Genomic DNA, 19,060 nt, shown 5'->3' on the forward strand with positions numbered 1-19,060 from the left:
GACTACACCACACCCCTATTCCAAATAGTAGCAATTGACTGGGGCTGTGTGGTGACTATCCCCCTTGCACGGGGTGGGGACGTGCACTTTCTAAGTCATCACAGCCCCCCACACCCTATGCTCATTCCACCACTTACCCAACTCTACACACTTACAGTACTGCCCAGGCCCTGCAAACATTTGTTGCTGTCACCCCAATCACATGAGCTTGTGTGTGTGTGTGTGTAACAAACACATAACATGAGACCTACCCTCTGAATAAATTTTTAAGTGTACAGTATAGTATAGTTAACTATAAGCACAATTTGTACAGCAGATCACTAGAACTTTTTCATCCTATGTGACTGAAACTTTATAACCATAAAACAGCAACAACCCATTTCTCCCTCCCCCCCACGCCTTGGCAACTACCATTCTACTTTCTGTTTCTGTGAGTTCTATTACTTCAGATACCTCATATAAGTAGAATCATGCAGTATTGTCCTTCTGTGACTGGTTTATTTCAATTAGCATAATGTTCTCAAGGTCCGTTCATGTTGTAGCATGTGACAGATTTCCTTCTTTTTTATGGCTGAATAGTATTTCATTGTATGTATATACTACATTTTCTTAATCTATTAATCCATCAATGGACATTTAGCTTGTTTCCACCTATTGGCTATCGCGAATAATGCTGATATGAACATGGGAGTGCAAATATCTCTTCAAGATCCTGATTTCAATTCTTTTGGATAAATACCCAGAAGTGGGATTGTTGGATCATATGGGAGTTCTATTTTTAATTTTCTGAGGAAACTCCATACTGTTTTCCATAGCAGCTGCACCATTTTACATTCCCACCAACAGTGCTCAAGGCTTCTAATTTCTGTACATCCTAACCAACACTTGTTATTTTCTGTTGTTGTTTTTTTTAATAATGGCCATCCTATCAGGTATGAGGTGATATCTTACTGTGAATTTGATTTGCATTTCCCTGATGATTAGTGTGGTTGAGCATATTTTCATATACCTGTAGGCCGTTTGTGTGTTTTCTTTGGAGAAATGTCTATTTAAGTCATCTGCCCATTTTTTAAATCAGATTATTTGTTTTTTTTGCTATTGAGTTGTAGAAGTTCCTTACATTATTTTCAAAATTAACCCCTTATCAGATATATGGTTTGCAAATATTTTGTCCCATTCTGTAGGTTGCCTTTTCACTCTCTTGATTATTTCCCTTGCTGTGCAGAAATTTTTTATTTGATATAGTCTTGCTTGTCTTTTTTTGCATTTGTTGTCAGTGTTTTTGGTGTCATATCCAAGAAATCATTGCCAAGACCAAAGTTATAAAATTTTTCTCTTATGTTTTCTTCTAGGAGTTTTATAGTTTAGGATCTTACATATAAATCTTTTATCTATTTTGAGTTGATTTTTGCATATGGTATAAGATCAGGGTCCAATTTCATTCTTTTACATGTGGATATCCAGTTTTCCCAATACCATTTGTTGAAAAGATGATCCTTTCTCCATTGTGTATTCTTGGCAACCTTGTCAAAGATCATTTGACTATATATGCATAGGTTTATTTCTGGGCTTTCTATTCTGTTCCATTGGTCTATACGTCTGTCTTTATGCCAGTACCATACTGTTTTTATTACTGTAGCTTTGTAATATGGTTTGAAATCAGTAAGTGTGATGTCTCAAGCTTTGTTCTTCTTTCTCAAGATTCTTTTGACTATTTGGAGTCCTCTGTGATTCCAAAGGAATTTTAGGATTGTTTTTCTATTTCTGTAAAAAAATGCCATTGGAATTTGATAGGGATTGCATTGAATCTGTAGATTACTTTGAGTAGTATAGACATTGTAACAATATTAAATCTTCCAATCCATGAACATGAGATGTCTTTCTATTTACTTGTGTTTTCTTTAATTTCTTCCAGCAATGTTTTCCAGTTTTCGGTGTAGAAGTCTTTTTAAGTTTATTCTTAAGTATTTTATTCTTTTTGATGCTATTGTAAAGGATACTGTTTTCTTAATTTCCTTTTTGGATCGTTCATTGTTAGTGTATAGAAATGCAACTGATTTTTGTGTGTTGATTTTGTATCCTGCAACTTTGCTGAACTTGTTTATTAGTTCTAACAAGTTTTTTGTGGAATCATTAGGGTTTTCTACATATAGGATCATGTCATCTGCAAAGAGAGATCATTTTACTCCTTCCTTTCCAATCTGGATGCATTTTATTTCTTTTTCTTGCCTAATTTCTCTGGCTAGTACTTCCAGTACTATGTTGAATAGAAGTAGTGAAGGAGAGCACCTTGTCTGTTCCTGATCTTAGAGGAAAAGCTTTCAGTTTTTCACTGTTGAGTATGATGTTAGCTGTGGGCCTTAAACATATGACCTTTATTATGTTGAGGTAATTTCTTTCTATTCCTAGTTTGTTGAGTGTTTTTCTTTTTTACCATGAAAGGGTGCTTAATTTTGTCAAATGCTTTTTCTTCATCTATTGAAATGATCATGTGATTTTTATCTTTCATTCTGTTAACATGATGTGTCACATTGATTGCTTTTCTCTGTTGAACCATCCTGTTATTCCAGGAATGAATCCCACTTGGTCACAGTGTATGATCCTTTTAATGCACTGTTGAATTTAGCTTGCTAGCATTTTGTTGAGGATTTTTGCATCTATATTCATCAGGGATATTGGCCTGTAGTTTTCTTTTCTTGTAGTGTCTTTTTCTGGTTTTGGTATCAGGGTAATGCTGGCCTTATAAAATGAATTTGGAAGTGTTTCCTCTTCTACAATTTTTTGGAAAAGTTTAAGAAAGATTGGCATTAATTTCTCTTTAAGTATTTGGTAGAATTCACCATAAGCCATCTGGTTCTGCACTTTTCTTTATTGGGAAGTTTTTGGTTAGTGACTCAATCTGCTTACTAGTAATTCATCTGTTCAGATTTTCTATTTCTTCATGATTCAATATTGGTAGGTCATATGTTTTTAGGGATTTATCCATTTCTTCTGGGTTATCCAATTTGTTGGCATATAATCATTCTTGGTAATCTCTTATAATCATTTAATTTCTATGGCATCAGTTGTAATATCTCCTCTTTCATTTCTGATTTCATTTATTTGAGTCTTCCCTCTTGTTTTCTTAGCTAATGTAGCTAAGGGCTTGTCAAATTTTGTTTATCTTTTCAAAAAACCAACTTGTAGTTTTTTCCTGTTGTTTTTCTATTCTCTTTCATTTATTTCTGCTCTAATCTGAATTATTTTCTTCCTTCTGCTAATTTTGGGATTAGTTTGTTCTTCTTTGTATAGTTCTTTGAGGTGTAAAGTTAGGTTGTTTATTTGGGATCTTTCTTTTTTTTTCACTGTAGGCATTTATCACTATCAACTTCCTTCATATTGCTTTTGCTGCATCCCATAGTTTTGGTATGTTGTATTTTCTTTTTCATTTATTCCCAGATATTTTCTAATTTCACTTTTGATTTCTTCTTTGACACACTGGTTGTTCAAGAGCATGTTGTTTAATTTCCACATGTTTCTGAATTTTCCAGTTTTCTTTCTGCCACTAATTTCTAGTTTCATTCCATTGTGATCAGAAAAGATACTTGGTATAACTTCAATCTTCTTAAATTTGTTAAAACCTGTTTTGTGATCTAACATGTAATCTATCCTAAGATTTGGGACCTAACATGAGAATGTTCTGAGTGTACTTGAAAAGAATGTGTACTCTGCTGCATGGTGGAATGTTCTGTATATGTCTGCTAGGTCCATTTGGTCTTAAAGTGTAGTTCAAGTACTCTATTTCCTTTTTGCTCTTCTGTCTGGATGCTCTATCCATTATTGAAAGTGAGGTATTGATAACACTATTGATAACACTATTATTGTGTTACTGTCTATTTCTCCCTTCAGTTCTGTCAATGTTTGCATCATATATTTGGGTATTCTGATGTTGGGTGCATATATATTTACAATCGTTGTATCTTCCTAATGAATTGATCCTTTTATCATTATATAATGTCCTTCTTTGTCTCTTTTGACACTTTTTGACTTGAAGTCTATTTTGTCTGATATAAGTATGGCCACCTGCTCCCTTTTGGTTATCAATTGCCTGTAATATCTTTATCCATCCTTTCAGTTTCAGCCCATGTGTGTCCTTAAATCTAAAGTGAGCCTCTTATAGACAGCATATGGTTAGATCTTATTTTTTTATCCATTCAACTATTCTAAAGTCTTTTGATTGGGGAGTTTAATACATTTACATTTAAAGTAATTATTGATAGGGAAGGACTTACCATTTTGTTAATTGTTTTTTGTCCAAGATCATTTCTGTCTACAGGCATCCTCTGGTCCTGCTGTACATCTTTTATTGGTTTAGTACCATTCTACTGCTCTGTCAGTTCCTGTGGTTACTTCCCTATGCTCTCAACGTCCCCCTTTTAAAATTTTGCCCTCTTTCAAGGTTCATTTTACATGTCAGTCCTTGCAAGAAGCCTTTTCAGTTTGCCTCAACCAGAGCACTCCTCTACCCTGAGAAAAACCACAGTGCTTTAGCTGAACCATTCTTATGTCATTCATCCTTATATTATAATTATTTAAGCACCTGTTTTATGAAGTTATAAGCACCTTGAGAGCAAGGGCTATGTATGGGATACCGAGCAATAGTCAACTGTGAATCCCTGTACTTCCATGTAGTAGGTATTCATTTAATTCACTGAATTGAATTGAGAAGGGCAGAAAGAGGCTGTCGTCTACTTGATCCTCCAGGGTGGCTCCCACTCAAACCCCTCCAACTGGTCTCTATATAGCACTTCCTGCTCCAGCTGGAGGGTTCAAGAAAAAGGAAACCCTTAGCCTTGAACACTCTTCAATACCAGGTTTTGGATCTGTCATTCAGAGTAACCTTAGTCACAACATCCTGTGAAAACTAATGAGAGGTCAATGATACCTTGCCTTCAGGATCCACCAGGAGAAGATGTTTTGCCTGGCCTCCCTGTAGTCCACTCAGCACATATTGGCCAGGAGATGTTACACTCTCTCGAACCAAAAAGTCCCCATCTTTTACCAAAAGGCTTTCTGCCGCCTTCCTGCTCAGCTTGCCGTGGTAGCAGTCTTCATTCCACAGCTGCTGCTTGATGTGTGGCAAAGAGTGTAAGTTGGCAGGCTGGGCCGTGGCACCTGGCTGAACAGTTTCTGGTGCTTCTGAAGTCAAAACACAAAGAGAGACATCATAAGTTACCTCCTCATCCATCCGTTTATTCATTCATTCATTCACTCAGCAAATGTAACTTGAGGCCCTACTGTGTGCCAGACACTGTTTAAATAATACTGTTTCTGGAACAAACAGGATTTTTGTTTCCAGAACTTCCAACGGGCTCTAATTTAAGGGTGGATCCAAACATTGCTTTTGGCTTCTGTTACCAGGAAAGGCTTGCCCAGGTGCAGGAGTTTTCCTTTCAGATGAGAAATGGAACTGACCCATGAGAACTGCTTTCATAACTGCAGAGAGAAGCTCTTTATGTCCCAGGGGCTCTCTGCTAAAGAGAAAGAGGTTTATGCTGTGCCTGGATTACAGATAACGTCTAAAATATTCCTAACATTCCCAAACTGCCTACAGTAACTTTGGGCTATGCCCACTTTTTAGCATTTCGCTTTTTTTCAAACCAAATTACTAATGTGCTTCAGAGATGCTTCTGACCAAAAACTTCAAAGCTATGCTGAAACTCACAGCATTCCTGTTAAATGACCACTCTGTTGTTTGTGTCAATCACCTGCCTGGACAAAGCAGAGTCAATCATGTAAAAGAAGGCAAAACAGGGGCAAGCCCAGTGGTGCAGCGGTTAAGTACGCACACTCCGCTTTGGCAGCCTGAGGGTTCGCAGGTTCGATCCCAGGTGCGCACTGATGCACTGTTTGTCAAGCCATGCTGTGGTGGCATCCCATATAAAGTAGAGGAAGATGGGCATGGATGTTAGCCCAGGGCCGATCTTCCTCAGCCAAAAAGAAGAGGATTGGCATTGGATGTTAGCTCAGGGCTGATCTTCCTCACAAAAAAAAAAAAAAAAAAATGAAGGCAAAACATGAAGGAGGTATGGCCTGAGGCAAGTCCCCAAGCTCTGCAGAATAAATATTATCGAGAGTCGAGAGCATCGGGAATGAGAAGGTACATCCAGGTAGCACTTAATAGTACTATTGATACTCACAGTGATAATAATTATTATGTAGTTCCCATTTATCAAGAATGATAGGCACTGCTCAATGCTTTACATATATTATCTTGTTTTACTCTCAAAATTAGACAGGCAAGGAAATGGATCTTTAAAAAGGTTAAATGACTTATCCAAAATCACACTGCTAATATGTTGTAGATCTGGGATTTGAAATGAGATCTGACTCCAAAGTCCAGGTTCTTAATCACCACACTCTAGGGCCCTTGCCTTGGACGTGAAAATCTTTTAATTTTCAAAACTAGTCTAGCCACTCTACTTCCGCAGTACCCACAAAGGCCCCTAGTACATAGCAAGACTATCGGAATGATATACAGCATCTCTTGAAGTAATAACATAAAATTCTTATGTCTGAATCAGGTGAAAGTCATACATTTAACATGGCAAATTTACTATGAAAACAATAAATCAGACTTTGTCTTTTTAAATGCAAAGGATCTTTTGCATAGAAACCAGTCTTCATCTTTATAAATGCAAAGGAGTATTTACACGTCCTTATGCAAGGGTCTCACAAATGAGAAATCCTCTTGACTCTAAGTTTTACAACTTAAACATGACAATCCTATGAAGTCATTGATATAGGCAACCAGTGCCCTGTAGACGTAATCCAATTCTCCTATTAATATGTTACAGTTTGTCCCTACTTAAGAACTTCTCTCTGCGTAACATAATTATGATGCAGCATTCACAAATATATCTTTTAAAAAAATCTTTAGTCTATATCTAATGGCTAAAAATATTCTCCTCTACAATCAGAACTTTCTATTATTGCCAGAAAAAGCCTGAAGAAATGTGTCCAGATTTGATGAATAATACTTGTAGTTGGCCTTAGTGTTGCCTGCTTTCAGGCATAATGGAGAATTTCTGATGAATAGCTGTGTGTGTTTGTGTATGTGAGAGAGAAAGTGTTTGTGTGAATGTGAGGTAGATGCACGCATATGTGTATGTGGGTGCCCACATCTTAGCACATGATGGCTTTTAGTTTATTCTGAGATTATGGTGGAGAGCTTTTGGACAAGGACAAAACAAAAGAAAACAGACATTATATCATCTTGAAAAGAGGCAACAGATCATGGGCCAGCCTGAGGATACGGACAATATTTTCCTAACACAGTTTCCCAAGTTAGCACAAAGACAAAGTACATTGTGCTAGGAGATTTCAATCACCCAAACATTTGCTAAAAATCTAATTTTTCTAAAAGCAGAATACCTGATAGATTTTTAAAAATTTTTGTTTTAATTTTAAAAGTTATACATGCTAATTTTTTAAAATCTGAGAAACACAGAAAAACAAAGAAAATCAATCACCTATGGTCCTATCACCAAATACAACCACTCTTAACACTGTGGTGTATTATCTATTATTGACTCCTTTTTTTACATAAAGTTGACTTAAAGAAAGATAATAATAATTGAAGTACAGTTATATAGATACAATTTCCATACAATATCTAATAAATTATTGGCTTGATAAAATAAATTTTCTCAGAAGTAGTGAAGGTTAAGGAAGCAACAAGGAAGGCCAGGAACTCTAGATTTAATTGAGACCAAAAAAGAAAAAAGTGATAGGAATCATGGAAGAAAGAGACCATGTCATATTGGAGTTCCCATTAGCAACTAAAGCCATATTGTTCACAATCAGAAATTCAGAAAAGCAAAAGGTAGATATGAATATCCATACCCATATGCATCTGATGGGCAAAACCTCTGAAAGGGAGGAATATTGCTTAAAGAAGAGAAAAAAATCTAACATGCAAAATCTGGATTAAACAGTTGCAAGTAATCCAAATGAGAAAGGAAGAATGAGACATTGAAAGAAACCAATGTGAACTGTGAAGACAGCACATTGAAGCATTCAGTTTTTTAAAAGCACATGTAAACAGGTGTTTTTTGATAGTATTGACTATTATATTAGCACAGGACTGGAAAGAAATTAGACTTCCATAAATAAGTTTATATAAATTATGACATACTCATACAACTGAAGACTATAGAGCAATTGAAAATAACACAGGTTTATGCAGCCAACATGAGAGCACTTAAATATATAAAGCAAATACTAACAGACCTGAAGAGAGAAATAGACAGCAATATAATAATAGTAGGGGACTTTAATACCCCAATTTCAACAATAGATGGATCATCAGGCATAAAATAACTAAGAGAATATTAGACTTAAACTACACATTAGATCAGATGGACTAACAGACATTTACAGAACATTCCATCCAAAGCAATAGAACACACATTTCTTCCCAAGTGCATACGGAACGTTCTCCAGGATAAATCATATGTTAGGCCACAAAACAAGTCCCAATAAATTTAAGAAGATTGAAATCATATCAAGCATCTTTTTCAACCTCAATAGCATGAAACTAGAAATCAATTACAAGAAGAAAACTGGAAAATTCACAAATGTGTGGAGATGAAACAACAAGCTACTGAACAACCAATGGGTCAAAGAAAAAATCAAAAGAGAAATCAGCAAATATCTTGACACAAATGAAAATGGAAATACTGCATACCAAAACTAATGAGATGCATCAAAAGCCATTCTAAGAGGAAAGTTCATAGCAACTAACACCAACATAAGAAAAAAGAAAGATCTCAAATAAATAATCTAACTCGACACCTCAAGGAACTATAAAATGAAGAAGAAACTAAGCCTAAGTTTAACAGAAGGAAATAAATAACAAAGATCAGAGCAGGGATAAACAAAATAGAAAATAAAAGACAACAGAAAAGATCAATGAAACTAAGAGCTGGTTTTTTGAAAAGACAAACAAAATAAACAAACCTTTAGCTAGACTTACCAAGAAAAAAAGAGAGAAGACTCAAATAAATAAAATTAGAAATGAAGGGCCAGTCCAGTGGCGTCGTGGTTAAGTTCACACGCTCCGCTTTTGCAGCCCAGGGTTCACAGTTTCAGATCCCGGGCGCGGACTGACACACCGCTTGTTAAGCCATGCTGCGGCAGTGTCCCATATAAAGTAGAAGGAAGATGGACACAGATGTTAGCCCAGGGCCAATCTTTCTCAGCAAAAAGAGAAGGACTGGCAACAGACGTTAGCTCAGGGATAATCTTTCTCACACACACACAAAAATAACTAAATAAAATATAAAATTAAATTAAATTAAGAAAAATTAGAAATGAAAGAAGAGACATTGCAAGTGATACCACACAAATACAAAGGATCATAAGAGACTACTCTGAACAAGTATATGCCAACAAACTGGATAACCTAGAAGAAATGGACAAATTCCTAAAAATATACAACCTACAAAGATTGAATCACGAAGAAATAGAAAATCTGAGCAGATGAATTACTGGTAAAGAGATGGAATCACTAGCCAAACCTTCCAACAAAGAAAAGTCCAGAACCCAGATGGCTTCACTGTAAATTCTACCAAACATTAAAAGAGAAATTAACACTGATCCTTCTCAAACTCTTCCAAAAAATAGGAGGGAAAACTTCCACACTCATTTTACAAGGTCAGCATTACTTTGATACCAAAACCACACGAGGACACCACAGAAAAGAAAATTACAGGCCAATATACCTGATGAAAATAGATGCAAAAATCCTTAACAAAATATTAGCAAACCGAATTGAACAATACATTAAAAGGATCATACAACATGATCAAGCGGGATTTATTCCCAGATGCAAGGATACTCCAACATCTACAAATCAATAAATGTGATACACTACATTAATAAAATGAAAGATAAAAATCATACGATCATCTCAATAGATGCAGAAAAAGCATTTGACAAAATTCAACATCCATTCATGATAAAAACTCTCAACAAAGTTAGTATAGAGGGAATGTACCTCAACATAATAAAGACTGTACACGACAAGCTCACAGCTATCATGCTTAATGATGAAAAGCTGAAAGCTTTTCCTCTAAGATCAGGAACAAGACAGGATGCCCACTCTCATCACTTCTATTCATCATAATATTGCAAGTCCTAGCCAGGGCAATTAGGCAAGAAAAAGAAACAAAAGGCATCCAAATCAGAAAGGAAGAAGTAAAACTGTCTCTATTTGCAGATGACATGATATTTTATATAGAAAATCTTAAAGAAGCCACCAAAAAAACTGTTAGAACTAATAAACTAATTTAGTAAAGTTGCAGGATACAAAATCAATATACAAAAATTAGTTGCATTTGTATACACTAACAAACTATCAGAAAGAGATATTAAGAAAACAATCTCATTTACAATAGCATCAAAAAGAATAAAATATTTAAGAATAAATCTAACCAAGGAAGTAAATGATCTGTACACTGAAAACTATAAGACATTGATGAAAGAAATTAAAGAAGATGCAAATAAATGGAAACATATTCTGTGCTCATGAATTGGAAGAATTAACATCGTTAAAATGTCCGTATTACCCAAAGCAATCTATAGATTCAATGCAATCCCTATCAAAATTTCAATGGCATTTTTCACAGAAATAAAATTAACGTTCCTAAAATTTGTATGGAACCACAAAAGACCTCAAATACCTAAAGCAATCTTGGGAAAAAAGAACAAAGCTGGAGGCATCACACTTCCTGATTTCAAACTATATAACAAAGCCATAGTAATCAAAACAGTATGGTCCTGGCATAAAAACAAACTCATAGATCAATGGAAAAGAATAGAGAGCCAAGAAATAAACCCATACATATATAGTCAATTAATTTATGACAAAGGATCCAAGAACGTACAATGGGGAAAGGATAGTCTCTTCAATAAATGGTGTTGGGAGAACTGGACAGCCACACGCAAAAGAATGAAACTGGACCTCTTTCTCACACCACACACAAAAGTCAACTCAAAACAGATTCAATATTTGAATGTAAGTCCTGAAACCATAAAAATCCTAGAAGAAAACATAAGGAGTAAGCTCCTTGACATCAGTCTTGGCAATGATTCTTTGGATTTGACACCAAAAGCAAAGGCAACAAAAGCAAAAATAAAGTGGGACTACACCAAACCAAAAATCTGTACAGCAAAGGAAATCATCAACGAAATGAAAAGGCAACCTATAGAATAAGAGAAAACATTTGCAAATCATTTATTTGATTAGGAGGTTAATATCCAAAATATATAAAGAACACATACAACTCAATAGCAAAACAACAAACAATCCAATTAAAAAATGGGCAGAGGAACTGAACAGACATTATTCCAAAGAAGACACACAAATGGCCAACAGGTACATGAAAATGTGTTCAACATCAGTAATCATCAGGGAAATGCAAATCAAAACCATAATGAAATATCACTTTACACCTGTTAGAATGGCTATCATCAAAAAGACAAGAGACACTTAAAATTTTCACTTTAGTTATGTAAAAGGCATTTAGAGCTTTGAGAATGATTTTGTATGCAATGCTGTTTTAAATTTTGACTAATCTCCTAGAACTGAAGTACTCTTCATTACAAGAAAATCTAAGTTTATTAGATGTTCTTCAAGATCGCAAACAGACTGGCTATTTGGTCCCTTTTCACTTTGGCTATTTTTAGGAATAAGATCTATTGTTTTGGATTACTATCAGAGAATTTCACCAATTCAGTCCTGGATGCATGAGATAAGAGAACATTTAATTCATAACTTTTATATTAACCAATGTAGTAAAAAATAAAGCTCACAAACAAAAACTAAAAGAAAAAAAAGACAAGACATAAGTGTTGGCAAGGATGTGAAAAAAAGAGAACCCTTGTGCACTGTTGGTGGGAATGTAAATTGGCACAGCCACTATGGAAAACAATATGGAAGTCCTTCGAAAAATTAAAAATAGAACTTCTATGTAATCCAGCAATTCCACTTCTGTGCATATATCTGAAGGAAACAAAATCACTATCTTGAAGAGATATCTTCACCCGTATGTTCATTGCAGCATTATTTACAATAGCCAAGACATAGAAACAACCTAAGCATCCATTGACGGATGAATGGATAAAGTAAATGTAAGATATATATGTGATGGAATATCATTCAGCTACAAAAAAGAAGGAAATCCTGCCATTTGCAACAAAATGGATGGCCCCTGAGGGCATTATGCTAAGTGAAATAAGCCAGACAGAGAAAGCCAAAAAGCGTATGATCTGACTTATAAATGGAATCTTAAAAACATGAACTCATAGAAACAGAAAACAGATTGGTGATTGCCAGAGGCAGGGAGTAAGGGGTGGGGGAAATGTGTGAAGGTGGTAAAAAAGTACAACCTTCCAGTTATAAGATAAATAAGTGCTGGGAATGTAACATACAGCATGGTGACTATAGTTAACAATACTGTATTATATATTTGAAAGTTGCTAAGAGAGTAGATCTTAAAAGTTCTCATCATAAGACAAAATTTTTGTAACTATAGGAAGTGATGGATGATAACTAAACTGAGTGTGCTAATCATTTTGTAATATATACATATATCAAATTGTTATACAGTACATCTTAAACTAATACAATGTTATATGTCAATTATATCTCAGTTAAACTAGAAAAAAAAGAAAATAAAGGATATTATCTGCTAATTTGGTCAAATCTCTAAAATAGAAGAGTGAAATAAGCAAGTACGGAAGGAGGTTATCATAACTTCCATTTTTTAAAAGGAGATATAGATAGATAGATCATAGATAGATAGGTAGACAAATAGAGGTATACAAGGAGATAGAAACTTAACTATGTGTTAACATTCTGGAAATCAGAAGAAACAGTTAATATCTAGGGAGTTGGATACAGTATTAAGGCTTGGGAAGGGATATTTTTTCTTTTTATTTTATACCATTCTTTATTATTTGGATTTCTTCCATGAGCATTTGTATTACTTTTGAATTAAAAAAAACTGTTTATAGAATTAAAAATGCATACAAAAGTCAGGATAGGCACATAACTGAAGATAAAATCAGAAGAGGGATATAAACTTGAGAGACAAGTGTCAGAGTTGGGGGACAATCTTCAGTTTTCTGTTGTGGAAAGAAAAGCCTGCCCTTTTCTCCCCACAACGAGTTGTAATGACTCCATCTCTGGTTTGGGAGGACAATAAGTAGTCAATTCTTTTTATTCACAGTAGTTATATTTTATAAAGTTGCCAGGAACACTGAATTCATGAAAACTGAACCATTGTCCCTAGCGGAAATGCAGGGTTAGGTTACTCTCAAGCCTCAGGTCTCAACATTTTCATCAGTCAATCAATATGTAACCTTGTCGAGGGGCCAGCCTGGTGGCACAAGTGGTTAAGTGCGCGTGCTCCGCTGCCGAGGCCCGGGGTTCAACGGTTCGGATCCCGGGCGTGCACCGACGCACTGCTTGGCAAGCCATACTGTGGCAGTGTCCCATATAAAGTGGAGGAAGATGGGCACGGATGTTAGCCCAGGGCCAGTCTTCCTCAGCAAAAAAAGAAGAGGATTGGCAGATGTTAGCACAGGGCTGATCTCCTCACACACACACACAAAATATATACATATAACCTTGTTGATGTGTGTTTCTGTTTAAAGACACCTTATTTAGCATATATTGTTGATTCCTTAACACTGAACTCCCGGCCAACAGCACTATAACTCATGCCTGAACAAACACATATTTTCTCTGTGAGGCACATTGCAGCCTTCTTGTGCTTAGGAATATTAGACAGCACTTCAGCAGTATGCTTGGAGGCCATTTTAAACAGCAAAATCATCAACAAATAGCACAAAAATATGAAAAACATGGCATTAAATAGACCACAAAAGGACACATTTACAGTATGAGAGCTGAAACAAGAAGGCAGAGCGTTTCCCCGTTTGACCTCAGCTGCGAATGTGCACATTGAGTGATTCAAATTTCTGCTGCTCTGTGCATGTCCACAAGTGACCACAAAAGTGCCATGAGTACTATTTGGGGGTTACAAATAAATTTTAGCAAGTAAGCAAATTCTCAAATGTGGAATCTGTGAATTAGGAAAATTGACTGTATATGGTTTATCAGTATGGATTACTGAGTGTGTGAAAATTATAAAATAGGAATTTATTTGCATTATTGAGAGGAAAAATATGTACACCTCTATAAAGTATCTAAAGAGTTGGTACAATAGGATGTTAACACAAAAAGTCAGTGAAAGGTTGGAATAGTACCCAGAGAAAAATTATTTGTAATATAAAGGAAGATTACACGTCTATTAAGATATATACAAAGTCATAGTAATGAGTGTATAGTAATAAATATATTGGTATAGAACAGGTAAGTGGGCCAATAGAAAGAGTATAATAATAAAGGCCCAGAAACAGTTCCTGTACATAGGAATAATGGAGTAATAAATCTAGTATAATGGAGAATGTCCTTAGAGAAAGAGGAGATTATTTAGTCAATAGTGTTCGGAAAATTGGGTCAATTACACAGAAAAAATTAAGTTAGACCCTCTACCTCACAGAAAATTTGAAGTTCAAATGGAATAAATATTTTATAATGGAAATAAAACTATAAAGGCAATAGAAGAAAATGTAGTACAAGCTGGATAAAGAAGAGAAAATTTAATCCAAAGAGAGTGGAAGGAAGACATAATAAAGATAAAAATAGAAACCAATGAAATGGAAAACAAAAAGCAATAGAGAAAGTAAAACCAAAACCTGGGTCCTTTGGAAAGATCAATTAAATTAATAAATCTCAAAGAACACTGAAAAGAAGAGAGAATATAGAAATTGCCAACAACAGGAAAGAGAGACGGCATCCTTCAGGCAATAAAAGGAAAATAAAGGAATATTAAGGGAAATTTCATGTGGAACTGACTCTAGCTGAATAAAGTGGAATCCTACTAAGTTTTTAAGGAAATTACATTGCCAAAGAATTCACAATCCCTTCTTGTCTATGGCATTTTGGCCTCTAAAGCAAATTCTAATCTCAAGTCCACACCAACAGGAAATAGGCTGTAAAAGTGGTGAAGCCCCTAAGAAAGGCACTTTCTGCAACATCTGCTTTAGATGTACACGTGGAGGATAATGGCAGGAACAACCCAGAGGGCACAGTCAGGGCCCACAGATGACAATGGACAAGGAGATTCCTCCTATAAAACTGAACCAGAGTCCAAGCAAATCACTTTCTCCACTTCCAGCTCGGGAAGTCTTCACAATTACTGCCTGGCAGGATTTGGCAATCCACTATAGACCAGTGACCACCATGTGTTTTGCATGCTTCCCTTTTGTCAATGTGGGTTTCTATCGTGGTTATCTTATTCCTCTTCCACCACTAACTTTGGGTGTGCAATGGGGCAGACAACTTGGCAAATAACAGGGATCCCCATCCAACCTTGATCGAGAGGACTTCACATCACCTGGATGTCATGGACTTTAAGCTGGATGCTGTAATTGTATGGGGTATATGCAAAGTCTCCCTTTAGGAGAGGGCAAATATGGTCTGTGTGAAAAGAAGAGCTCATGGATATTTAGGTGCAGAAGGTATGCTGTGGCAGAGACAGTTAATTGTGTACCAATATCTATGCTCCCTTTCATTACAGTATAGAACTCCTAAGTTCTAGCTGGGCACATGGCCACCCAGCTAGAGGAACTTTTCTAGCTCCTTTGAAGCTATGTGTGGCCACAGGTCTAAGTTTCGCCAACAGCAAGTGAAAAGAAACGATGTCTGCCACTTCTGGGTCATGTTCTTTAAATGAATGAATGTGCACTCCTCTTGCCCTTCTCTCTTCCCACCGGCTGCATACAGATGTGATGGTGAGAGCCTAGTCTCTTAGTCCACAGATAGAAGACCCTAGAACAAATCAAAGTTCTTAGACCAGAGATCAAAGACCTTAGACCAGAGATCAAACCCAGGTGTCGAGAACAACAAAGCTGTCTTACCAGCCCTGTACCACCAATCTTCAGGCTATTAGGTAAAATAAATAAACTTTAGTCCTTTTTATTCTATGGTATTTTGGGAGGTTTCTTTGTTAAGGTAACTTAGACTGAAACTAATAATAAATTGATACAAAAATTAGACAATATCAATACTAATGATTTCCTTCTGCCATGTTTGATAAGAATAAAGATTGTGTCAGAGCTTTTCCTGTGTTGGCAGTGTGATAAGAAGAACTGAGTAGCCCTGAAGGCATGCTTGAGAGTTTTAGGTTCATGTCTCTAGATTGGTTTTTGCTTTGTTTTACTGAACTAATCGGTAAACCTTTGCCTGGATAAGGGAAGCTAAGTATGCCTAAAGAAGCTAAAGAGGATTTTTGAGGGAGGAAGGAAAGATATAGGAGGAAATATTAGGGGGAAAGGTTAAAAAATGTATTTAAGACATTTTGCAGAAAAGTATGTATAAAGTTATCCTTACTCCATCTTACTAAATTTTCTTTAAATTAATATTATTTATACTTTTAGAATTGGAGTTAATTTTTTTGGAGGGAGTGATGGTAGGCTGAAATTAGCCTCAAGAGGGTAGCAAGAAGCCCAGGAGGCTATGGGAAATTAAATCCCAATAGGAAATAAAGAGTGAGAGGATACCAAAGGCCTTAGATTATTAAACATTTTGCCGCCAAGGCAGGGAGAAGGAAAAAGGATGAGAAAACGAGAAGGCTGGTTGTTATGGATTAATTTTGCCTTTTCACATTATTGAATTGTCTATGACAAAAGGCAAAGTTTCTTTGCTTGAGTTACAAAGATTTTTAACATTGAAGACTTGCTTATAAAGGAACTGGAGTTGTGAATCAAGGTATATCCCAGATCACCTAATGTGGGCCACTCACTTAATGAGTTTTCTAATAATAACATTATTGCTTTGAAAAGTCCATGAAATGGAAGCTGTCGAGTATATACTCTTATAAAGTTACTTTTACAAATTGAGGTCCAAAACTTTTTTCAAAAAGCTGTTCCTCTACAAATACTACCTTCTCCACACAGGCCACTCTATGTTGAACAGTTAAGTTCACTGCAGAAATCTGAATTATTGCATATCCCATCATCCACGGCACAAGATGCCCTCTGTAGTGGACACGAAGATGCAGTACCAAGAATGCTTTTCAGAGAAGGACCAAGTGCACCAGGCGTCACCAGTCAGCCTCCAGCTGACCACCCTGCCTCAGCTGCAGAGAGCTCCTTCACCCAAGGGCTTGCCCTTGCCTGTGTGGCCCACATCCAAAGACTGAGATAAGTAGGGCTAAAAGGCCCAGCCTTTCGGGCCCAATGTCGGACAACTCTGACGGGCTCCATGTGCTCTCTGTAGGGTTGGCTGAGGCTTTGTCAGGCCTGCCTGGTAACTCCACCTCTCCCTCTGCCCAAGCCTGCTTCCTCCCCCTCCCTTCTTGATATTGATCCCAAGAAAGACCCTGCATGCCAAGTCCTGTCTCACTGTCTGCTTCCAGAGAACCCAGTTGAGTTATTTGGGTGCCAAGAGTGGCCTTGGAAAGTTTGTAAGAAGATGGCCCCCTTGCCACCTTTGTTTCTTAGTGTGGAGAGTTAAGATGGTCTGGTGAAGCTCAGGCTCAGCAAAACCTCCTTTTAAATTTTATCTTGCCATTGCTGTGACTGCTAGATGGAGAGTTGCCCCTGGCAGTCTGGAGAGACTTCCTGGGCTAGTGAAAGGACTTTCTCAGTGACTGGTTCTCCATCTTTGGAGCAAACCAAATTTGACACCAAGCCAACCTCTGAACCCAACAACCTTCAGTATTTTATGAAAAGCACTTTTTGTTTATTTTTCAATTGATTGTAGGCTTTGGCTTGTTTTGCTTTTATTTATTTATGTTCCTGTTTATGCATTTACCCCTTGAAGCAATTTGGCAGGAAAATGATGTTTGTCCTATTGTATTTTACTCACAGTACATGCTTGAAGAAAGAAGCCATCTAATTTTAGTGCTATATAGATGACTTACCAAAGGGTTTTGAAATGGATAAAATGAACATCATCATTAAACAGAGCCAAAATAGTGGTCATTGTTCCTCATGCGAACAAACAAATTCAAAATTTTCTCCCAGCTTTGACAGCCCTCCCTTCAGCAAGAGCACACAGCAGAAAACAAAAGTTCAGAGTCAATATAAAATATTTGAAAAGATTATTCAAAATCAAAGTCTCAAAATCTTGAAATCTATATATCCACCAAGCTCTAATCTATATTAACTGTGGTGAGAGATTGAGATAAGAAAGAATCCTTTTAGGGGCCAGCCCAGTGGCGCAGCGGTTAAGTGCACGGGCTCCGCTTTGGAGGACCGGGGTTCGCAGGTTCAGATCACGGGCACAGACCGATGCACCGCTTGTCAAGCCATGCTGTGGCAGCGTCCCATATAAAGTAGAGGAAGATGGGCACGATGTTAGCCCGGGGCCAATCTTCCTCAGCAAAAAGAGGAGGATTGGCATGGGATATTAGCTCAGGGCTGATCTTCCTCACAAAAAAAAAAAAAAAAAGGAAGAAGAAGAAGACAGAATCCTTTTAGCTCCCTGAAAATGAGGTCTAGGACATAGCTTTCTTTAAAATGAGAGACAGGGTAGAGTTGAACAGTGGCCCCAAAAAGATATGTCCAAGTTCTGACCCCCAGTACCTGTGAATGTAACCTAATTTGGAAAAAGGGTCTCTGCAGATGTAATTAAGTTAAAGATCTCAAGACGAGACATTCCTGGATTTATGCTCTACCTATAAGAGAGAGGTATTGTCATATAAGAGAAAGGAGAGGGAGACCTGAGATACAGGGATGAAGGCCAGGTGAAGACTGAGGCTGAGATTGGAGTTATGTGTCTACGAGCCAAGGAACACCAAGAATTGCTGGCAGCCATCAAAAGCTAGGAGAGAGGCATGGAACAGATTCTCCTCTGGAGCCTCCAGAAGGAACCAACCCGGCTGACATCTTGAGTTAGCACTTCTGGCCTCCAGAACTGCGAGAGAATAAATTTCTGTTGTTT

General features: G+C 36.7%; 1 protein-coding gene across 1 annotated transcript in view; it reads right to left on the reverse strand.

Moving 5' to 3' along the window:
- The window catches only part of SHC4 (SHC adaptor protein 4), a 124,689-nt gene that overhangs the window by 2,175 nt on the left and 103,454 nt on the right, over positions 1-19,060 (reverse strand). Inside the window, exon 11 of the mRNA XM_004421552.3 lies at positions 4,925-5,178. Within this exon, the coding sequence (XP_004421609.1) occupies positions 4,925-5,178 (254 nt within the window). The remainder of the gene's footprint in view (positions 1-4,924; positions 5,179-19,060) is intronic.

Source organism: Ceratotherium simum, chromosome 3, assembly GCF_057802395.1.
Source record: "Ceratotherium simum simum isolate JZ-2026a chromosome 3, ASM5780239v1, whole genome shotgun sequence".
Classification (NCBI taxonomy): domain Eukaryota; kingdom Metazoa; phylum Chordata; class Mammalia; order Perissodactyla; family Rhinocerotidae; genus Ceratotherium; species Ceratotherium simum.